The sequence below is a fragment of the Centruroides vittatus genome, unplaced genomic scaffold, assembly GCF_030686945.1.
Source record: "Centruroides vittatus isolate TY-2023 unplaced genomic scaffold, ASM3068694v2 contig_1343, whole genome shotgun sequence".
Taxonomy (NCBI): domain Eukaryota; kingdom Metazoa; phylum Arthropoda; class Arachnida; order Scorpiones; family Buthidae; genus Centruroides; species Centruroides vittatus.
Window position 1 is genome coordinate 828,260 of NW_027120855.1, and position 20,604 is coordinate 848,863.

The 20,604-nt window shown below is 40.5% G+C and overlaps 1 protein-coding gene across 2 annotated transcripts; it reads left to right on the forward strand.

Annotated features, from left to right (window-relative positions):
- The first annotated feature begins 1,453 nt into the window (after positions 1–1,453).
- On the forward strand, positions 1,454–20,585 carry LOC136990830 (solute carrier family 15 member 2-like). 2 transcript variants are annotated; one of them, XM_067289273.1, is made up of 20 exons: positions 1,455–1,542; positions 1,608–1,636; positions 1,705–1,780; positions 1,996–2,137; positions 2,206–2,289; positions 2,362–2,461; positions 2,527–2,617; positions 2,675–2,755; positions 2,895–2,977; positions 4,018–4,098; positions 4,163–4,252; positions 7,078–7,122; positions 7,453–7,574; positions 7,647–7,728; positions 8,205–8,366; positions 9,529–9,680; positions 9,755–9,857; positions 9,926–10,054; positions 10,123–10,230; positions 20,029–20,585. In XM_067289273.1, the coding sequence occupies exons 1-20, from the start codon at positions 1,512–1,514 to the stop codon at positions 20,125–20,127; spliced, it is 1,890 nt and encodes a 629-aa protein (XP_067145374.1). In that variant the 5' UTR covers positions 1,455–1,511; the 3' UTR covers positions 20,128–20,585. The 2 variants fall into 2 exon arrangements, with proteins under 2 accessions (XP_067145375.1, XP_067145374.1); XM_067289274.1 differs by lacking the exon at positions 8,205–8,366 and having other exon boundaries at positions 1,454–1,542.
- Positions 20,586–20,604: the final 19 nt, after the last annotated feature.

A 20,604-nucleotide genomic window follows, 5' to 3' on the forward strand; every position in this document is an offset into this window, starting at 1 on the left:
ACGCATCATTCGTCGAACGAAAGAAATCGAACGTCTAAACGCCATGTTTTTCACGAAATAAATAAATTCAAAAGCCGAAATTTATAGAAAAAATTACTCGTTTTCGTTTGGACGTTCCCGATGACCGTTACGGAAAAAAGACACCCCTGCCGAAAAAATTTTTTTCGGGGCCACAAATTGGTTCCGCGCCGGGCCCGGAGAACCGTAGCTACGCCACCGAGTCTGGTATTACTAATACACGAGTTATTAACAAAGAAATAGATCGATACGATATCGTATAATTTATATATTTAATATATATTAAAACTGGGCGAAGCCGATTTAGAAAAGCTTAAAAAGGAGTGTTTCCATCTACAAATTCGTTCTAGCCACGACGACAATAAAGACACAAATGGAGAGGAATTGTACATAGAACCAAATCCGTTTAAGAATTTATCTTCCAGCGAATTACTTCGATTCGAAAATCCACTCACCTTCTAACTTATATTGGCGAAAATAATTCGACCGTTTCGTCGCCCAATTAAAGCGCGCGGCTAAGAATATTCTTAACTCTTCCCACAAGCGTAGCTGCGGGGAAAGACGGTTTTCCCATAAAATGTTACGTTCGACGACGTCGCGAGATCGGCCGGTAAATTTATCGGAGAACCACATCGATACTATAAACGTCGAACCGCATCGTATAAAAACTCGGAAAGTAAATTTATAATTATGTAATGGTATTTTTCGTTGTTATCTCTAATAAAACATTAGCCTGGTCGAGACCGAAGTTTTAAACGCGAAACGTGTACAGTACGTCGGACGTTGGGCGCCGCTTTCCCGTAAGCCTAGAAGTTTGACAATGGCCTTTGGAAAGTCGGTGGAATCACGCTCGACATTCCAAAGGCCATTGTCAAACTTTTAGGCTTACGGGAAAGCGGCGCCCAACGTCCGACGTACACGTTTCGCGTTTAAAACTTCGGTCTCGATCTCGCTATTAAAATGTACCGGGACATAAAATGACGTAGAATTTGTTTTCCTTTCTCCGGGGAGGGGGCGCCGAAATTCGGCGAGGAAAACATTAATAGTACCGAAAATAGCCGCCGCGGCACTTATCGAACGGGCGAGTTCCAAAGGCACAAAAACATTACAAAACGACAATTAATTAAACGGCCGAGTTAAATACAGGGGTAGAGGCCGGTCGCCTTTTTAAATTAATCGTTCCGCCAAAAAAAAAAGCATTTAACCGTGGAATTTTACACAGAAGTCCCGGTAGAAATTTAGGCGATAAAAAAAGAGATAATAATTTTTAACGTAAGCGATAAACGGGAAATTTTTAAAGATACGGGAGATAGCGTTCCGCCACCGATTCGGTTCGGCCGACGCCCAGAGGGAGCTACGGACGCCTTTACCCGTATCCGGGCCGGGCCTTATCTTCCCGGGAGATTAATGACGCCAACCCTCTTCCCGGCACTCCGCGCGCGCCGAGGTGGTAATCTCGGTGGGACGGCGGGCGCCGGGTCAGATTCTTCGGCATGAGCGGGAAGAAAGAGGAACCCGACGCGGGTAAGGGTCCGTTTTCTATTCCCTTTGCACCGGTCTTCCGGGTCTAATCGCCCTTCTCTCGGCAGCCACTCCGCTGTTAGCCTCCGCCTCCCGGGTGAGTATCCGTAAAAGGCGACGGACGGGTGTCGAAATCCCCCCAATTTGGTTTTTCGTCCGTTTCAGGAACCCTATCCCAAGGCCGTCTTCTTCTTGGTGGGAAACGAGTTTTGCGAGCGCTTCTCCTATTACGGACTCAGAGGTAAGTCCTCCCCTAAGGTTACTCCTTACGAAATTCGTCCGTCTTTCTTCCTTCGCCTCCGCCTACCGGAAAAGCGGTAACTTTCCGTAGGTGCCGAAAGTCAAACAGGACCGACGAAATTCGTTTCGCGGCCTTTCGCTTCCGCCGGACTTCTTAATCCCTCCGGCGGACGGGGCCCGAACCGGAAAGAGTCGGACGACTTTGGGTATTCGCAGCGGTGCTGACGCTGTATCTGATCACCGACCTGGGGTACGAGAAAAAGACCGCCACCGCCCTCTTCCACGCCTTCACCATGCTGTGTTACTTCACCCCCCTCTTCGGAGCCTGCCTGGCCGACTTCCTTTGGGGCAAGTTCCGGTGAGTATTCTTCCGCGGAAGGGTGTGGCCGGAGAACCCTTTTGTCAGCCCTCCGCCCGTCTTTTCAGCACCGTGGTCGTTCTATCCTGCGTCTACGTTCTGGGAGAGGTTCTGCTGTCGGCCTCCTCGGTTCCCCATCTTCTTCCCGCCAGGTGAGTTTCCCATCCGCATCCGTTTCTTTCGGAGACGGCCTTTTAACCCAGAAAATCGTCTTTCGGGCGCAGGGCCTTTTCCCTCTGCGGTCTGGTGGCCGTAGCCTCGGGCACCGGGGGCATCAAACCCTGCGTTTCTTCTTTCGGAGGGGACCAGTTTCCGCCGCACCAGGTGAGTCGGGAGCCGGGCCGGCGCCCCGGCGCCCCAGGCCTCATCGTCTTTCGTTTGGTCGACAGGAGGAACGGCGCAGAAAGTTCTTTTCGCTCTTCTACTTGGCCATCAACTTCGGCAGTTTGGTGTCCATGCTGCTCACCCCCGTCCTCAGAGGTAATTTTTTTTCTCCCGCAAATTTTCCCTCCGTAACTCCGCTCTTTCTTCCGCCAGCCGACGTCCACTGTTTCGGCCGGTCCACCTGCTTCCCCTTGGCCTTCGGTCTTCCCGCCGTTTTGATGGTCGTTTCCACGGGTAAGTCCGCTTCCGGTCCTCAATTTCCGGAAGGTCGAGAACTAAGAGGCCTCCCAATCACCCTCTCGGCCCTCTCCCGGCCGTCGGAAAGGGAACGTGGCAAGTTCTTTACTCTTAAAATTCCAATTTCTTTTTGCAGTCGTCTTCGTGGCCGGAAGACCCTTCTATCGGACGGCCGCTCCCTCCGGCGACGGAGCCTCTCGAGTGTTCCGGTGCGTGGCGGTGAGTACCACCTCCGGAATCCGGCCACGTTTACTCCACCGACAACGGGGAAAATTACACATTTTTAGACTCTTCGTTTCTCCGAACGTCGACAAGTGCGAAGTGGTTTTCCGTATTTACGGATGCGTGTTTGTCGCCGCGATTTCGTTTACCCGCTTTGCGGCTTAATAACGCCCGTGCCGTCGGTCGGAAAATTCTAAAATGGAGGGCGGTTGGCGTGTTACGGGGAAATGTTTGTACAAAGTTTAGGAAAGATCGGACCGTTGATCGGGGAAATATTATTAAAGAGCCGGCGACCGTCTCGTCGAAAAGCTTTCGAGTTACGAAATTTGTTTACCAAAAGGTAAATGTATTTGTTTCGAAAATTCACCCCGTTGGCAATATCGACTTTTAAAGTTTTGCCGTCATTCTTTTTAATATAAATTTAATATTTTTCGCCCGGAAAGTTAGACGACTCGTCGCTAGCATTTTTATCGCTTTCTGTGTGTATAATAAATAATACATCCAATGTTCGAATCGCGCGTTATCCGCGCCGGACCGTGCCATTTTCTTGCCAATACCGAAGCCGGGACCGGGTACGGTAGGTTCTCGCGCAAATGTGTCCGGCTAATTGTATAGGCCCGATGCCCGACGTTTATACCGAGCTAACGATCGGTATTTGTTACCGAACCTTCGATTTATATAATAAGTTTAAAATCTTAAGAAGATCGAGGACGAATTTAACTTTCCGGGCCTCGGGTTCGTGGTTTCTCCCCGTTCCTTTTTTTAAATTTTTAAACGAGAAATTTTATACACCGAGCGACATTTCCTTTATGTTATAACAACAATGGCCGGTCGCTACCGGGACGGGGGGCGGTGCGATCCGCGGAGTCCTATCGGATTTAGAGCGGAAAAAGGTTCCGGACTATTTCGGAGGTCCACCGGGGTTACTTAATTTTGCTTAAACGAGAATGGCGGGCCGAGACCGACCGGTGAACGCGGAAACTTTTCTCCCGCTAATAACGGTCGATGGGATATTTTTAACGGTCTGGCTTTTTCAGTACGCCCTGGGAAGGAGGTGGAAATCGAAAGAGGAGGAAAAACGCGGCCACTGGCTGGATTACGCCGACGATGTCTACGACGTAGGTATTTTGTCTTTTGGAAAGTATTTTGCCTCGACTTAAACGTTTCCTTCCGGGTTTTCAGACCAAAACCATCTCCGATGCCAAAACCTGCCTGAGTCTGCTGCCCCTCTTCCTGCCTCTTCCCGTCTTCTGGGCTCTGTTCGACCAACAGGCGAGTGTCTCCGATTTTCCTCCCGCCCTAGAAACTAATCGACTCTGGACCGGTTACGGTCGAGGAAATAGTCCAGAGCCCACCGTCGCCTCTTTTCCCCATTTTAAAACTTAATAATAAACGATTTAAGAATTTTAAATCGAGTAAACTTAGAAAAAATAATTTGTAGAAGTGTAACGGGTAGACCGAATTCCGTATTTTTAATTCGGACCGTCGGTCCCGCGCACCCACTTCCAATATCCCAGACATTTACCGATCGATTGTTTTTATTTAATTAAAAAAAGTGTGGAAATATTTTTGTCGGGAAAATCTTTTTATATATTTTTTCTAATAGAAATTTCTAGAGGGCGAAACTTCCAGCCCTTATATCTTCAACGGCACGCCCTTCGGGTAAAAGCGGGAACCTTCTCGATGGATGGGGGATAAAGGGCTACCACGCCGTATAATTCCCTCGATCGTACCGGGACTCGTTTTTGAGTTTTAGCGGCACGCGCATTGTACACTTTTATAATACGGTAAACTCCCGATTATCCGGACTAATGGCGGGGAGAGGTGGCGCGGATAATCCGAACTATATTTATTTATTTCTAAAATACAACGTATTATACATTTCTAAGGCAGACAATTATTTTAACACGTTTAACGCTCGTTATTACTAAGAAAATCTGGCCACCGGGGAAAGAAAGGTTAGCAACTTCGATCGCGGGCGGGGGTCGTCACAACCCGCGTAACGCGGATCGCTTTTCAAATATTAACGGCAGACTACTGTTAATCGATAGTAGTTGACCGTTCTCTCTTTCGGAAGGAGGTCGACGACTACTCTCGTTCGAATTACTTCCACCCCTTTCCGCAACGGGTCCGCAACCGGCATCACGGCGGTATTCGAGTAGGAAAATTACGCGATACGAGGTTACCGGCCGGCACAAAATACGTTTTAAGCGGTTTTCCGGGGTACGGAGTCCAGGTATTCGGTTCGCTTTTTCCGACATTCGACGAGTCGGCAGATTACCGTTCGATATTCGGCCGCGAACGGTGCAGTTTCTTAGAGAAATTACGCGAAATCGCGATTTACCTCGTTAATTACGATTAATAGACGTTCGATTACGGTATTAACACCACCCGGTTAACCGCGTAAAACCTGTAAAATTCGAAACGACCGACCGAATTGACGGGTGTCGTACTTTCTGTCGTTCGATAACGAATTGCCGGTTACACTTATTTACGTAGAATAACTGTCGGGTAACCTTAAACGCTTCGGCCACGCCGAGTACGAAAATTGGCACCGAATAATCGAATCCGGACCGTCGATTGGCGGGCCGCGAATATTTCGCCAAAAGTAGGCCAGTTTTTACCGGCCGGACGTCGAATACGTCGGCGACCGCCGGTCGAAGTTCCGTTACGTACGGTTACGTCCGGACGTACCGTCCGCGGCGTTTTTCGTAAAGGCCGAGGAATCGATCGTTTACGAATTTGCCGGAAAATTTATAAACGAGAAATTATTACGAAAAAGTCTGGTCGAGATAAGATACGAGGCACGAGGTCGGAACTATAATTGTCGTCTAATCGGTTAATCGATAATTTTCGATCTTTCCGGCTTAAAGGCGCTTATCTAGATCAAAATCTTTTCTTCCAGTTACGCGGCGTATCGTCGTAATTAACTACCATTTAAAGACAAAAATTTACAATTCGTAGTCTCGTTTCAAACGTCTCCGGGACAGACGTTTTCGGGTGGACGTAACTACTCTTTTGCCCGGTTAAAGCGTCGCTCGTAGCCGTCGCGGCCGGTAGATCTCGGGAGTTTCGCGTCGAGGGGCATTTATAACGGGCGTTAATGGTAAATGTATCGGAATAATAACGGAATGCGGACGGCGTTCGATTATTATTCCGATACATTACGGACCGGCGACCGACGAAAATTTACTTTAGCAGTCGGAAAGTCGGGATGCCGATCCGATTAATCCATTAACGTTTTTACGCGGAAGGCGCGTAACGGTAACGAAACGTTAAATAAAGAAATCCGTTACGGAAAATACCGCAATTCTCCGTCTTCCTTTTCGTTTTTTCCGTTTTCCCGGTGGCGGTTAGTCGGCATTACGTTAACGCCATGCCGACGATACCGTATCGATAGGGACATTGTTTGCGCTTTTAAAATCAGATAAGGATAATCGGATTATCGCTATCGCCGGAAACTCCAAAAATCATTTTATAAATAACACCGATAACGCGGTCGGAAAGGACAGCGAGAACCTCGATCTTATCTCGCAACTATCGAGACAGAATATTTACCTTATTTCCCGTTTCGTTTTCTCCTCCGCTTCGAATCTTAATTCGTTCCCCGACCTCTTTCCTACTTTTCGTTCGGAGAATATTTCCGCATTTCCTCCCCGCGGGAGGTAAGAGGGCTTCTTTCTACCGGCGTCGGTTATCCGACGTACGAAATGCGGGTTTAGGCCCGGGAGGGTGGGAAAGGAAGCCGATTTCGATTCGGCCGCGGGGGAAACGGGTTTCGATCGTCGCGGAAACCGGATTAGAGAAAAAGTACGGCGGACGATCCGGTAACGGCAATAGTAACGGCCGAATAGTTTAGCCGGGCCAGTACCGCTCCGAATATTTTTTCCGTATTTAAGCGCTTTCGACGGTACGCTTTGTTTTCCGGTAGGAATGGTGGTACCGTAAGGTTCTAGGCCGTAGGGGTAGGCGAAGGAATGTTTACCGATAGAAAAACGACGCAATCGTTTATATTAAATAAATACAGTATACGTCTTTACCGGAGAGTAGACCGTTCCGAAATTCGAAATACCCGTTTACGTTTTCTTTTTTTGCAGGGTTCTACTTGGACGTTGCAAGCCACCGAGCTAGACACGTCGGTGGTGAGTGTCCGGCGGGGGAGATACCGCGACGGGAACGGCCGGTGGGTAATTTCGACGCGGAGAGTTTCTCGGGAGAAGAAGCGACCGGTCCGTTTCCGGGCTCGAAACGCCTTCGCCCGACGAGTCGTCGTCCGGCTATCGTTCGACCCGACGTTAACCGGACGAAAAACGTTCGTCCGGTTAACGTCGCCGGGGGAACCGCGATTTCGGCGCGGTCGCCCGTCGACGTCCGGGTCGAGGTCGTCCTCCGTTCCCGTATCGCGGTCGAAGGGAAACGTGCACGGAGAAGAGAAAGCGGCTCCCGTAAACTAACGGAAGGATCGCCCGCAGGGAGGGTACCGGCTGAATCCCGACCAACTGCAAGCGGCTAACCCTCTGCTGATCGTCCTCTTCGTCCCGCTGTTCGAGTCGGCGGTGTATCCCCTGCTGGACGGGTGCGGTTGGCTCACCAGGTAATCCTCCGTCGTTCCCCGGGTAAGCTCCGTCCTTAAGTCTCTTCTCACCGGTTTTTTACTCCGGCGCAGACCTCTGCAGAGAATGACGGTGGGAGGTGTGCTGACGGCGCTTTCTTTCGTCCTGGCCGGATTTCTTCAGTTGTCCGTGGAGGTAATCTGTCCCGTCGTCTCGGCGGTGGGACGGACCGCCGGAGACGGGAATTAAGCTTAGTTCGCGCCGGCCAAAGCGAAAAAACGCGGCGAACAACGCGTCGGACGCGATTTTACCATTTCGCCACCGATCGTATTTTCGTTAGTTGTCGCGCGGTTCTTTTCGAGACGGCTACGGAAACTTTCTCGCGCGATAGAGTCAATGTTTAATTACGGTTTATTAATATCCTCTCGGCCGGTATCGCATTCTTTTCGACGTATCTTTTTTCTCGATAAATAAACCGGCGCGGTTAACGACGGAATATCGGAAGCGGCCACTTTGTTTTTCCAGACGACGTTTTTCTTCGGCTGGCAAACGATCGGCTCCTTAAAATTCGCCACGCTTTTCGCTTTCGCTCGGTGGGATCTGACCGTTAGCGTTTGTTTTTCGCGGCACGGGGATTACCGACCGGACTAATCGCCGTCTTTTTCTTTCAGAGTAACGTCTCGTCCCTTCCCCGGGGTTACGCGGGTCTGCGGATAATCGACGCTCTTCCCTGCGGCCCCGGCCCGCGACTTCCGTCGGACTGCGGACCCGGCACTTATTTCCTGTCCGACCACGCTCTCTTCGTCTTCCGGTCCCGCCCCGTTCTCGGCCAGGTGAGTCCCGGACGTTTTTCCCGCGTAAAGACCGATAAACGCGGGTTCGGCCCGGAGAACTTCTTACCCAAAAACGTGGCGCCGTCTCCTCCGGCTGTTAATAAATTTTACTTAAAAAGTAACTTTTATATTATTAAACTTAACGAATAAATTGTGCGACGCCATCTACTGCCGGATTTTATTATAAAAACTTCGTATCGGTACAAAAGGACTAGAGGCTTTTTCGATAAACGTTTATCGATGCTAATAACCGGTAAAATCTCGGTCGAGTCCCGCCTCTCCCCGCCACCGACCACCCGGCCGAATTTCGTCCCGAATATTAAAAGAAACGGGAATTCTTCCGTTCTACGGTTTCGGAGGTCCGGAAAGTGGCCGTTTCCAAAAAACTCGGGAGGGTCGAGTTTCCCCGCTTTCCGTTCTCGCCCGACGGCCGGGAAAATAAGTTTTTCGTAACAAAATCTAACGGAGGCCGAGACGAAGTTTTATTAATTACGATTAATAATGTATAAGTTATTTGTTAAAATTTCGTACCGGCCGGGAAAGTTACGCGGCCGGCGGTCGAACTTTTCGAACCGGAAACCGCCGGTCTTCCGGCGTAGACCGTTCCGTAAGAAAAATCTGGCGACGTCGCACCCGTAAGTCGGTGGAGTCGATTTTACACCACTCGCGACTTATCGGATCGGCCCGGCGGCCGGTAACTTTCAAACGCTTGTATTTAGCGGATAGACTCCGTTTCGCCACTGTCGGCTCGTAATTTGTAACTTTTTCGTAACGGGCAGTCGGGTAAAGCGCCTAAAACCGTCCCTACTAAAATTCCTCCACACGCGCCACGTTTCTCACCCGCGTCGAACTAAGTTTGGCGCGGCCGGCTAAGCCCCGAAGCTAGGTAATTATTAATAATAGACTCGGTTTTACCGGCATTTGGTAACGTTTGGGTCTTTGCCATTAATTATTTTTTCCGTCAAATTTCTTTCGTGTATGGCGTTTTCTCCGAGCCTGTCGTTTCCCGTAGAAAGCGCTTCCGGGAGGATCTCCTCTCGGCGCATCGTCCTCTTTGCCAGAAAACGATAACGGCCCTTTTAAACGCGGTACTTTAAATTTTAACGAAATTTTCCAAAACCCAAATTTTTAATCCAATTAATAAAGTGTTTATTTCGCCAAGATGGAAGAAGACTCGGAGAATCCTAAGACGGGGGAAGCTCGAATCGGAACATTTTCTCCCGCGGAGAATGCTACTTTTCGTTTCGTAAATCCTCCCGGCGGGTCCGGGATCGCCGGTCCGGCCGGTACGTATCTCCGTTTGGAATCCGGAGAGTAAGTAGGCAAAGTGTAATTTCGTTTAATACTTTAGTTTTTATCCCACGAGTCTTTAACGCCTCCGTTTAAAGATACGCGGTGTACGTGTTCTACGGTGACGGTGTCGAAAACGGCACCTTCGTTTTCGAGAGCGGAGTAAATTACCACTGGATCGTCGACCGGGATGGAAAATTGGTAAGGACGGGTTTTTCCGGTACTCGCCGCTTTCGGAGGAAATATCGAATGTCCGATCGTTTTATTAGGTGTGGAAGAGTGACCCGAACGTCCCGCCCGCCTCTCCTTCCGTCCTGTGGCAGATACCGCAATACTTTCTCGTCACCGCCGGAGAAATTATGTACTCTATCTCCGGATTGGCTTTTTCTTACGCTCGGGTAAGTTCCTTCTCCCGCTTTGCCGGTACAATTTCCGTACGTAATTATCCGACTCTTCCGTTTGACAGGCACCCGAAAGCTTGAAGTCGTTTGTCCAGGCGACCTGGTTTCTGACTACGGCTTTTGGAAACCTAATAGTTCTGGTTATTGCGGAGATAAGGATATTCGAAAAACAGGTACGTTCGATCCGCCGTCTAAATGATGTTTCGACCAATTTCCCGAAAAATTGTAATACCTCGGTTTTCGTCGGCGACCCACGCATTTTCCCGCCGGGTGTGGCGTCGTTTCTCGTTGCGCCGGCGTTATTACCCGCGCCTCTAGCCAAACAATTCCATCGCTTTTCTTCGCGTTTTGCTCCGTAGGACCGACGAAAGTTTCCGCAGCCGGCGGCCCTTCGAACGAGAAGGCCGGGAACACGATCGAATCGAAGGAAACGGTTGAAAAATACGAGAGCGACGTTAAGATTGCCGAAATCGGCCGCTTTTATATTCATTTTATATTAATTTCTTATCGTTTTTAGTATTAAACGCTATTTATTATCTAAATACATTGTTTTTGGTATGCATTTTGGAATGTCTAGAACGAATTGGATTTACACCGATTGGTATGGAAATAATTGCCTGGGTTTTCGTCGGTTTCGGACGGATCGTCGACGAAAACCGAGGTATCGCCGTATTTACTTTGAATTTGCCGCCGTGTCTGCGTAGCGGCGAAGTTAGAAATGCACCGGCGGTCGAAGGACGATGGCAATTTGATTCCGATCCCGGCCGTTCATCTGTGGCCACATTCTCGAAGCTTTCGGATAAAAGTTAATTTAACGTATCTTTTCTTTCTTATCGGACGAAAATTTATCGAAATACGATCGAAAAATGACGATAAATTTATTGTTGGAATTGTTCCGTAACATTTAAATTTGCGCGGCAATTGCGTTAAGTCAAAGGATCGAACATAAAATTTATTAACTCTTAAATGTCAGTTACTTACACTATAGTATATATTTTGCTCGGGACTCGCTCGTTTGTCTCTGTCGATTCGTCTCGTCTAGTTTGCCATCGTGTTCGTTTCCTTGTCGCGCTGTCTGTCTAGCTGTTAAGTAGTATTAAGATCCGCGCTCGCATTCGGTTGTATTACTATTAAGTAGCTATAAGTCTTCCTATTAACAGCCACTCGGCACTAACTTCTACACTTAGCTATTCGTGGCGGCACTCGATTATTGGTGTTCGCTACACTCGGGTTTTCTTTTAGACTCTTCGGGGACTACCGCCTCGCGGCCCAAAAACTGCACGCCGACATCAAACGTAGAGGGTACCGTAGCCGTATGTACGCCGTTCGGAGTGATCCTACCTTTCTCTATTGTTCCTCCTTCTTCCCCTCCCCTTTCCCTTACTATTTTCTGTCGGCTAAACACTTCGTGTACGGCCGATGTCTTTCTCGTACGTATGTATCGTATATATTCAACATTATTGGGCTTCGGTTTGAAAAAATTTTGTAGATCTATACCGGGTAAATTCCCAGTTTCTTCCCTTACCTCGCTGTTCTTTCTTAATCTCGAGAAAGGGGTTAGATAGACGAATGTCGAGAACAGACGTAGAAAGCTTAGAGGTGGGAGACCAGGATTAACTATATAGGAACTTCCGATTTAAAACGGAAGTAACGTAACTTCGATTCAAAATTTTCCCCCGAAAGAAGTTACATAGATGACCGGCACGACTCTATTGTTAAAGGAAAAGTGTGATGTACGGGGACAAGACAGTACAGCACTAATTTGAGGCGGAGAGCATATATTTTAAATTAAATAAATTAAAAATATGATTAAAATTTGCATCCCGGAATTGTGACCGTGTCACAATAAATAATTGTTCGTATCATACATTTTCTTCTGGAAACGTGGTATTACTTAATATTATGGGATTATTTCCTCCCAACTCTTTACAGACTGAGAGTTGATGGTTCCCAAAAATTATTTTAAATAGCGCAGCTCTAAAATGGACACTAAACATTCGTATACAGGATATGCTTTGAGGCGTCATTTCATTTTTATTGTTACTGTTTTACTTTAATGTTATGTGTACCATAGAACTTATTGTTAATTTTGTCCTTTTTGAATAAGTTAAAAGAAATTGGTCAAGTTGGATGAAATCTTAAGAGTATTTTGGTTACTCGTCCTGTCTTATACTCGAAAGAGATGAATTTCCAGAATATTTAAAAGATATGTGCGTATGGCTTTTATTAAATAAATACCCATTAATTAGAATTTTCTTTTAATATGTTAACGTGTTTACGGAAATTAGAAAAGGCCCGAATAAAATTAAGACTGAGTTCGCATTAAAGCTTGTTCAAAAATAAACTAAATCAGTGATACTGTATAATCTGATTTGCATATAGCTGTAGTATCTGCATCTAATTCTTTATGACAATGAGGTGTGGAGCGTGGAAAAAGATAATTGCCTTCAAGACTGATCATTTGGAGCGTATTGTTCTGCCTATCATAAGTAATTAGATCTTGTAGATAGTTAAAAATCAACGACCATTGCTTCCTCGAGCAAAATTACAAGTGCAATCCAGCTTCCTGTTCTGTTCAATCAAAAACGTTTTATGGAGATTAGAGAATCGCAAGATGTCGAAGCCCAAACTGTCGGCAAACTTATGTGGAACACATTTATCATTTGCCGTGCAGTATATTGGACATTCTCATTTATGACAACACGCAGCCTTTAGTGATGAAAGAAAATTTAATTTGGAAGGACTAGGATATATCCGACACTGTTGGCTTTATGTCGGGACCCTCGGCTTTTAGCGAGACACACGCGGAGAGGTAAATTGGTAGTGATTTTGGCTCTTTTACCTGTCGGTCATCTATTGCCATTTTTCCAAAGCAATTAAATGCAGAATATCAAGTTCTACTAGGAAAATATCATCATCCTCTCTAACGAAGTGATAGACAAAAATCTCCTTTTCTGGTAAGATAATGTGCCTTTGTACATTCAGCATTTTCTACAATAGCCTGGATTGTAGAGATTGATGTTAATATTCTTCAATGGCCAATTTATAGCCCTGACCTAAACTCCAAAAATTCTCTACAGCAGCGTTTCTCAACCTGGGGATCGCGGTGATATTAAAGGAGGGGTTGCGAGACAATGACAAAATCATTTTATGAGAAAAAATTATTTATTATAAACTTATAAACGTTTTACTTACAATAAGTACACATGTAAAGAAAAGAAATTAATGTGATGGTTGCATTTGTTTTTCATTTTAAATTTTCTCCATATGTGGATCAAATTACAAAGAGCACGTACACGTCGAGTTGGAACTTGTACGTGCGTGTTCGTACCCGTCGTTATAAACGCAGCAACATAAAATAATAGTAATAGTTGTATTACATTTTTATACTGTCGGTATTTTCTTAATGTATAAAATTAGTGCAATGTGATTATATAATATTTTAAAAAATTTACATTTATAATTACAGTCAAAATTCAATTAGTAATAGTAAGGCTTACTGTTATTATTCCTTTGGGTGGGGGGGTCACAAAATATTGATTTTATTTATATTTGCTATTTGGGGGTTGCGGAGCTAAGAAGGTTGAGAATCGCTGCTCTATAGGATGACGTAAAAGTGATATATGCTAATGCACGGCAAAACATTTCTGACTTAAACTGCAATAGTAACCTCATGGAAACAAATCAGCTCCGACAGGCTAAATTCACTAATTGTGTCAATACCAAATCAACTTATTCGAGCTAATAGGGGCAAACGGAACATTAGATTGTAATTTTAGTTTTATTTAAGATTACAAGAAAACAATACTCTGATCATAAGGTTTTTCCAATGGAATAGTAATTTTGAAAATTCTTCAAATTAGGAGCTGGAATTTGTTACTTTTTATTTATAATGTTTTAATTACCAGTAGTAAATAATATATTTAAAAGAAAGTGCACTGTTTTATCACCTTAAATACACTAGTACTCCTAAACTTCTTTCCAGCATTGTAATTTATCTAAGACTCTTCTAAAAGACCATTTGCTCCCTAATTATCATCACTGTTGTCCTTTGACATTTTACAAAATTTGGACACAAAGTTCGAGTTAAAAATCTGTATATGTACTAAATGTAATAAAATTTTCAAATAAAACATTGTATCGTAATTGATTTTCTAGGTATAATGTTCACATCTGTCATTCTCCTCACAACTGACAGTTTTTGTTAGTACTGTATTTAAAAACAAATGAAAACAAGTCATTCTAAGTGGAAGACTAACGCATTAAAAAGCTGACAAAGGACAAAGAAATGACGAGGTAACTTTCCAGAAAACGATCATAGAAAAGATGGTAACTCTACGTCCTTCCAAAATATACTCGAGTTGAGCTGATCAGCTGGATTATTTTTTTTGTTGCAAGTTGAATATGTCTGTTTGGTAACTGTGTCTATTTTTTTTTGTGTTTAATAAATGTAGATTAGAAGAAACTTTTTTTATGTTGCTTGATCTATAAATCCTCTTAGTACAGATTCACCAAAGGGATGATTTTAAGATTTATTTTTTTTGTAATACTACCATATTAAATAAGTATCCACTCGAGTTCCTCTTGCCATTTTATAGTAAGTCTAGTTGCTGTTTCGGCATCAGATTAAAAATCTCAATGTACCGTTTACCAATACATATATTTATTATTCCATTTGTTGTTACAAAATGCATTTCGGCTGTAAATCTGTTTCTTCATATGTAATAAATAAAGAAAACAAAACAAGTTACGTAAATTTTCCATAGAAACATTATAATCTCAAACTTTTGTCGGATTTTCTTCGTTAAACCGGTTTTAAACGATTTAGCTGCCAACAAACAACAATGCTTTTTATCTTTACGTGTATATTTTATTTTATAAACGACACCTCCCGCATTCAATATATTTTCTTTATTAATATTAAAAAATAAACATCATATTGTAATTTATTTCTCTAACTAGGTACTAAATTTATATCAATATTTTTAAATTTTAATTTTTCATAATGATTTTTTTCTATATAAAGAAAAAAAATTTGTTTAGAATTATTATATTTTAGATGAACTCTATTATTACTATATTTCTTATACCAATTATCTAAAAATTTTTGGGGTAACCATCTAACATAAATTTCTTAAATATGTCATTTTCTTCTTTATCTCATTTCTTTTTAGATTTCCATTACAAATGCAGTACATTTTTCTTTATATACATTGCACAATAATATTTAAAGGGAATTGTTTTCTTCACATTAAAAAAATATGAAAAATAATGTAATTATTAACTGATTATCTTCTCTACAAATTAATATATATAAATAATTAAGATTGTTATTAATTTAATTTTCTGCTTCAAATTTAAGTATTTAATGTATTAATTAATTCTAATACGCTTTCGTTCAATTATTTTATCGTCAAAAATTACTAAGAAATTGTCTACATCGTGTGTTACAAAAAACTATCCATTGAGTATTCAAATTGTTGTTGTTCTATATCTTCCATACAAATCTCTGCTAATTTCGGGAGTATAATAAGAGCCTATAAATATGCCATTTTCTGTTGTAAATTTTATTTTCTACTTTAAAATAATAATTTTTAAAAGTCAGTTCCATTAATTCTATAAATTCTTCCTTTATATTATGTTTAATTAAATTCTCTGTAACTAATTCCCATTTTATTGATGGATCTAAACTGAAAACTAAGCCAACATGTAATGTTAAGTCTCATTAGTTTTGTTATAATTATATTTTTATTCTTTATAATGTATCTAGAATTAGATATACATGCCAAACTTTTTATTAAGAATTTTTCTACATAATATAACACTGAGAATTTAAAATCTACCAACAGTACATTTATCTCCTTCCTTATTTAATTTTAATCTTAAATTTAGTTTTGGTGTTCTAACATTATCAACCTCCAATGTCTTTTCATCCGTTGAAAATATATTGAATGTAGGAGGTATTGTTTATAAAATAAATTGTACGAGTAAAGATAAAAATGTTATAATTGGAGAAACAAAAACAATGTTAATAAAAAGTGTCAAAGAACACAAAGCAGCTATATGCCTAATGAATAATAATTATCCTTGGTACAAATGTTGTCGACGAAATAGCTGTACCATTAATAAAAATGACACTTCTAACTTATAAAAAAAATATCGTAAAAAGAAAGATTAAAGAACATACGCAATTACAGAAAATGTAAATAATAATGTTTGATTAAAATTAAAAATTTGGCCAACAGTATTTACATTTACATTAAAATATAAAATATCACAAAACTACAAAATTGTCTTTGTTGTCCTTTTCTACCATTACAAGCATTAGTGACAGTCCAAAACAATTTTGTAAGGAGAGAAAGGGAAAACAAAGACAATTTGGTAGTTTCGTGACCTTTTATATTTTAATGTACCGTAAATTTAAATATTAATTTAAATATTGCTGAATATTGTGAATATTGTTGTTTGTTGGCAGATAAATTGTTTAAAACTGGTGTAATGAAAAGAAAATGATTTGAAAAAGTTTGAAATTATAATGTTTCTAAGCTTTATGTAAGTCTTATTTTGTTTGTTTTATTTGTTACAAATGAAAAGGCCTATTTACAGCTGAAATGCATTTTGAAACAACAAATGGTTAAATAAATACATGTATTGGTAAAACAGTACATTGAGATTTTTAATTTGTTTCTGAAACAGCAACTAAACTTATTATAAAATGGCTATGGAAGCAGAAACCCTAACAGATACCTATTTAATATGGTAATGTTATGAAAAAACTAATATTTAATTAGCTGTTTATAGAAAAGATTATAATTCTTTTTATTATCTAAAGTATTGTTGTTTATGGTGCCAGAACTTGGAAAAAAGTGTTAACTGTTTTGCAGTAGCTGCAAAATGCTTTTGTATATTAGTTGAATGTGAGGTGGAGTGCCAAGATAACCATCGAGTAATACCACGGCAAGAGGTGCAACGCAAGGACAAATAATCGTCTGGAAACGGCAAATGCCGATTTAGCCGAAGAGTTATTGGAAAAAAACTAAAGATGAAAGAATTGAAGCTAGAGATTGAACCAGCTTGTGTTAGAAGAGGTAGGCAACAATGAAGAATTTGAAAGTGAATTGCAGCTGCACAATATGAGGATGTATAACCGCTTGATTGTCCAATTGTGGTGGGTGGTTATGGGACGACATCAAATGGATACAGAAATAACTTCGTATCCAACAAATTTATAAATGCATCAATCATACAGTTTCAAGTAGCACTGTTGTTGCTATTCAAATTTCCAAAATTTGACATGACAAAGTACAGCAAAGTAATTTATTCAAGATCATATAGGCCATCATCCTGGATTGCATTTTCTTCAGCCATTCATAACAAGCTGGGACTATGTGCTTTAGACAAATTTAATTATCTAAGATTGTTATTAACAGATACAGCTTTCCACTGTAGCTATTAATTCCTCCTTTTAATGTTTCAAAAAACTGAAAAAGGCACAGCACTGTTTTGTTTTTGTTTGTTTGTTTGTTGATAGGCCACGATACTTGGATCTGCGCTTTCTTTCCTTCAATATGAGCAACTGCCAGGTTTAATAAAATTATTCTATTTTCTATAATTTGGTTTATGCAGTTACTAAATCTGCTTGATTTTCTTTTCTTTAGGTTTGAACTCCTAACTCTGTATACAAAGCCATACGGTAAAAGCCCGTATGCCAATGACACATTGCCCTCTTCTCACCCGCAGAGGGCAATGTGTCATTGGCATACGGGCTTTTACCGTATGGCTTTGTATACAGAGTTAGGAGTTCAAACCTAAAGAAAAGAAAATCAAGCAGATTTAGTAACTGCATAAACCAAATTATAGAAAATAGAATAATTTTATTAAACCTGGCAGTTGCTCATATTGAAGGAAAGAAAGCCACAGTTAAGGTGAGACTATTACGGGTGCTCTCCTACTTACGAACGGGTTAAGTTCTTAATGTTTTGTCGTAAGTCGAAAACTAACCTAGAAAGTACATCAGTACAAAGAATAACCACTTATTGTTAGTGTTTGATGGTTAAATGTACTCAATAGAATACATTATGCTCAATTACTCATTCACTACTGCTTACTAGCAAGTGTTTCAAAGGCAGTTTTTTTTTTACCTAATGCACTTAGTTTTATGAGATCAGGTTTATTTTCTGTGGTAATAAAGTGATACTTCTTGTATTTATCTCTACTGCTATATTTACTATTATGTTTTGGATGCAGTTTTGAATCATAAAAGTTTAAAAAAATTGCAAACAATAGCAAAAAATGCTGTTACTCCAATGCTACCAACTTTGACACCCCCTCATAAGTGGTGATGAAGTGTCAAAGTTTGCACAAAAATGAAAAATGATGATATGCAATAGAAATAAGCCCACATTAATTATTTATTAAAAATTTATCAATTTTACTGGCCAAACACCGATTTTGATTACACCACACAAGAAGAAAGAGGACTTCAAAATTTGCACGAAATTTAAGTCTTAGATGTGTGGTCAAATTGTTCATAAGTCTGAAAGTTTGTGAATTGAACATTCATAAGAAGGGGAAAACCTATAATTGATGGGGAAAGTCAAAGAAGCAATGTCTGTTAATGTATTACATCAAAATAATGCTAAATGTAAAATCCATTGAAAGTTAAAAATGAAACTGCCTGATGTAACTGGATTAAATAGCTTCAAAATGCCTGTTTCTCACATTCCGTACTATCCAATAAATGGGTCGTGAGAGAAATGGCATTAGGAGAACTTAAATTAGCTGAAAGTTGTGACGGTTACATTGATGCTATCTTCAATGCCAAATTTTTATACACTCTGGTTATTAATGATTAATGCTGACTGGGAAGGTTAATTATATTAACACTTTGTATCAATGGAGTTGAGTGGCTCATCAGTGAACCAGATGAACAAATAACAGTATTGACTAAATCTAACAACTGTATCGATTAAATCTGTAACCGAGGCGAAGCCATCGCGAAACCACAACGTATAACTAAAACAACATAAAACACGACGACACAAAGTAGAAAAATTCTGGAGTCTCGAGAATCTAGAAATTAAATAAAAATTGAAAAATGGATCTCCCATACATGACATTTATAACTCAAGTTCATGGTAGATACAGAATAAACTATCCTAAAATGAAAGGAGTTGGAGTCAAATTTTGGAACAGTTTTACAATGTTTTCATATGCTAGTGAGAATCAGTTACAGCAATACCTATTTGTAAGAAGCTACACTAACTAGGAAAGAATCTTGTGATTAGAATTACTATTGAAAAGTTTATATTGTAGACAACCCATTTGTGATTTAGAATAAAACGATTTCTTTATCATTACAGAATGCTAATTTGTATGAATGTCAAATCAATGTGTGTTGCTGATCACTTAAGTCTGAAAACAAAACAAAAAAATAAATAAATAAATAAAAACTAACAAATTACTTATTTTCATTTTTTTGGAACTGCATTATATTGTTTGTCAATTTTTTCTATGTGGATCAATGGTCCTTAACAACAATGCATTCCTTATTTCCCATCTGTATCTTTATTTTCTGTATCACAAACATTTTTTTGAATGTTTCTAGTTAAACACCAACTACATTCTAAAAGAATAGCTTCCAGATCAAATGAAATTTCTCTTACTATTAGATTAAAATAAAAAAGTCAATTTAGCTTTAAAAATAAAAATGCAATTTCATTGTGCATTTTTTAAAATTAGGATGTAAAATACATCAAATAGCAAAGTTTTCAGATAAATTTTTCAAAGGCCAGAAAGTAAAAATATACAAATCCAAATTTGTACATAAAAAATTTTAGATATAGATTTTTTTTTCTTTTGAGATTATTAGATTAAAAATCTTAATTGTCATGACTATTATTTTTACAGATTATTATATCTGAAACTTTTGTAACAGGATTGATCAGTAATTTAAAAAATTTTTCTTACAGTCTTATGAATTCTTCTTATTTGCTGGACTGATGGTTTTGGACATGATAGTTTTTGCTATACTGGCCAGTTTTTACAAATATGTCGAACCAACCAAGTAGCCATAGAACTGTTCATTATTCTTGGGACTAAGACCAGTTTCATAAATGTAATGTATATATATTGTAATGTTTGAATAATTTGTCAATCTACTAATATATTTCCAAAGCATATTTGTTAATTGTGTATTATTTAAAGATAAGATTTTTAAAATATTTCAATCTTCCGTACGACGGGGAAAGAATATAAATTACGAATTAAAAAACACAAACCTTACGTGTTTGTTTTTTGAATTTTTCATTAATCTGCAGGGAGAAACGTAAGGTTAGAGTGTTTTTTAATTTGTAAGATTTTTTATCGAGCATTCGGTTATTTGTGTTATTTCACATATTTTTTATTTATTAAAGTAAAAAATTAGTTCACATAATTTATAAAGAATGATGGTAATCCAGGAATTAAACTATCTGTGAAAGCATAAAAAACAAGATACAATTTATGTATTGTTCTCATTAAGGACACAATAAAATTTTTAATAACAA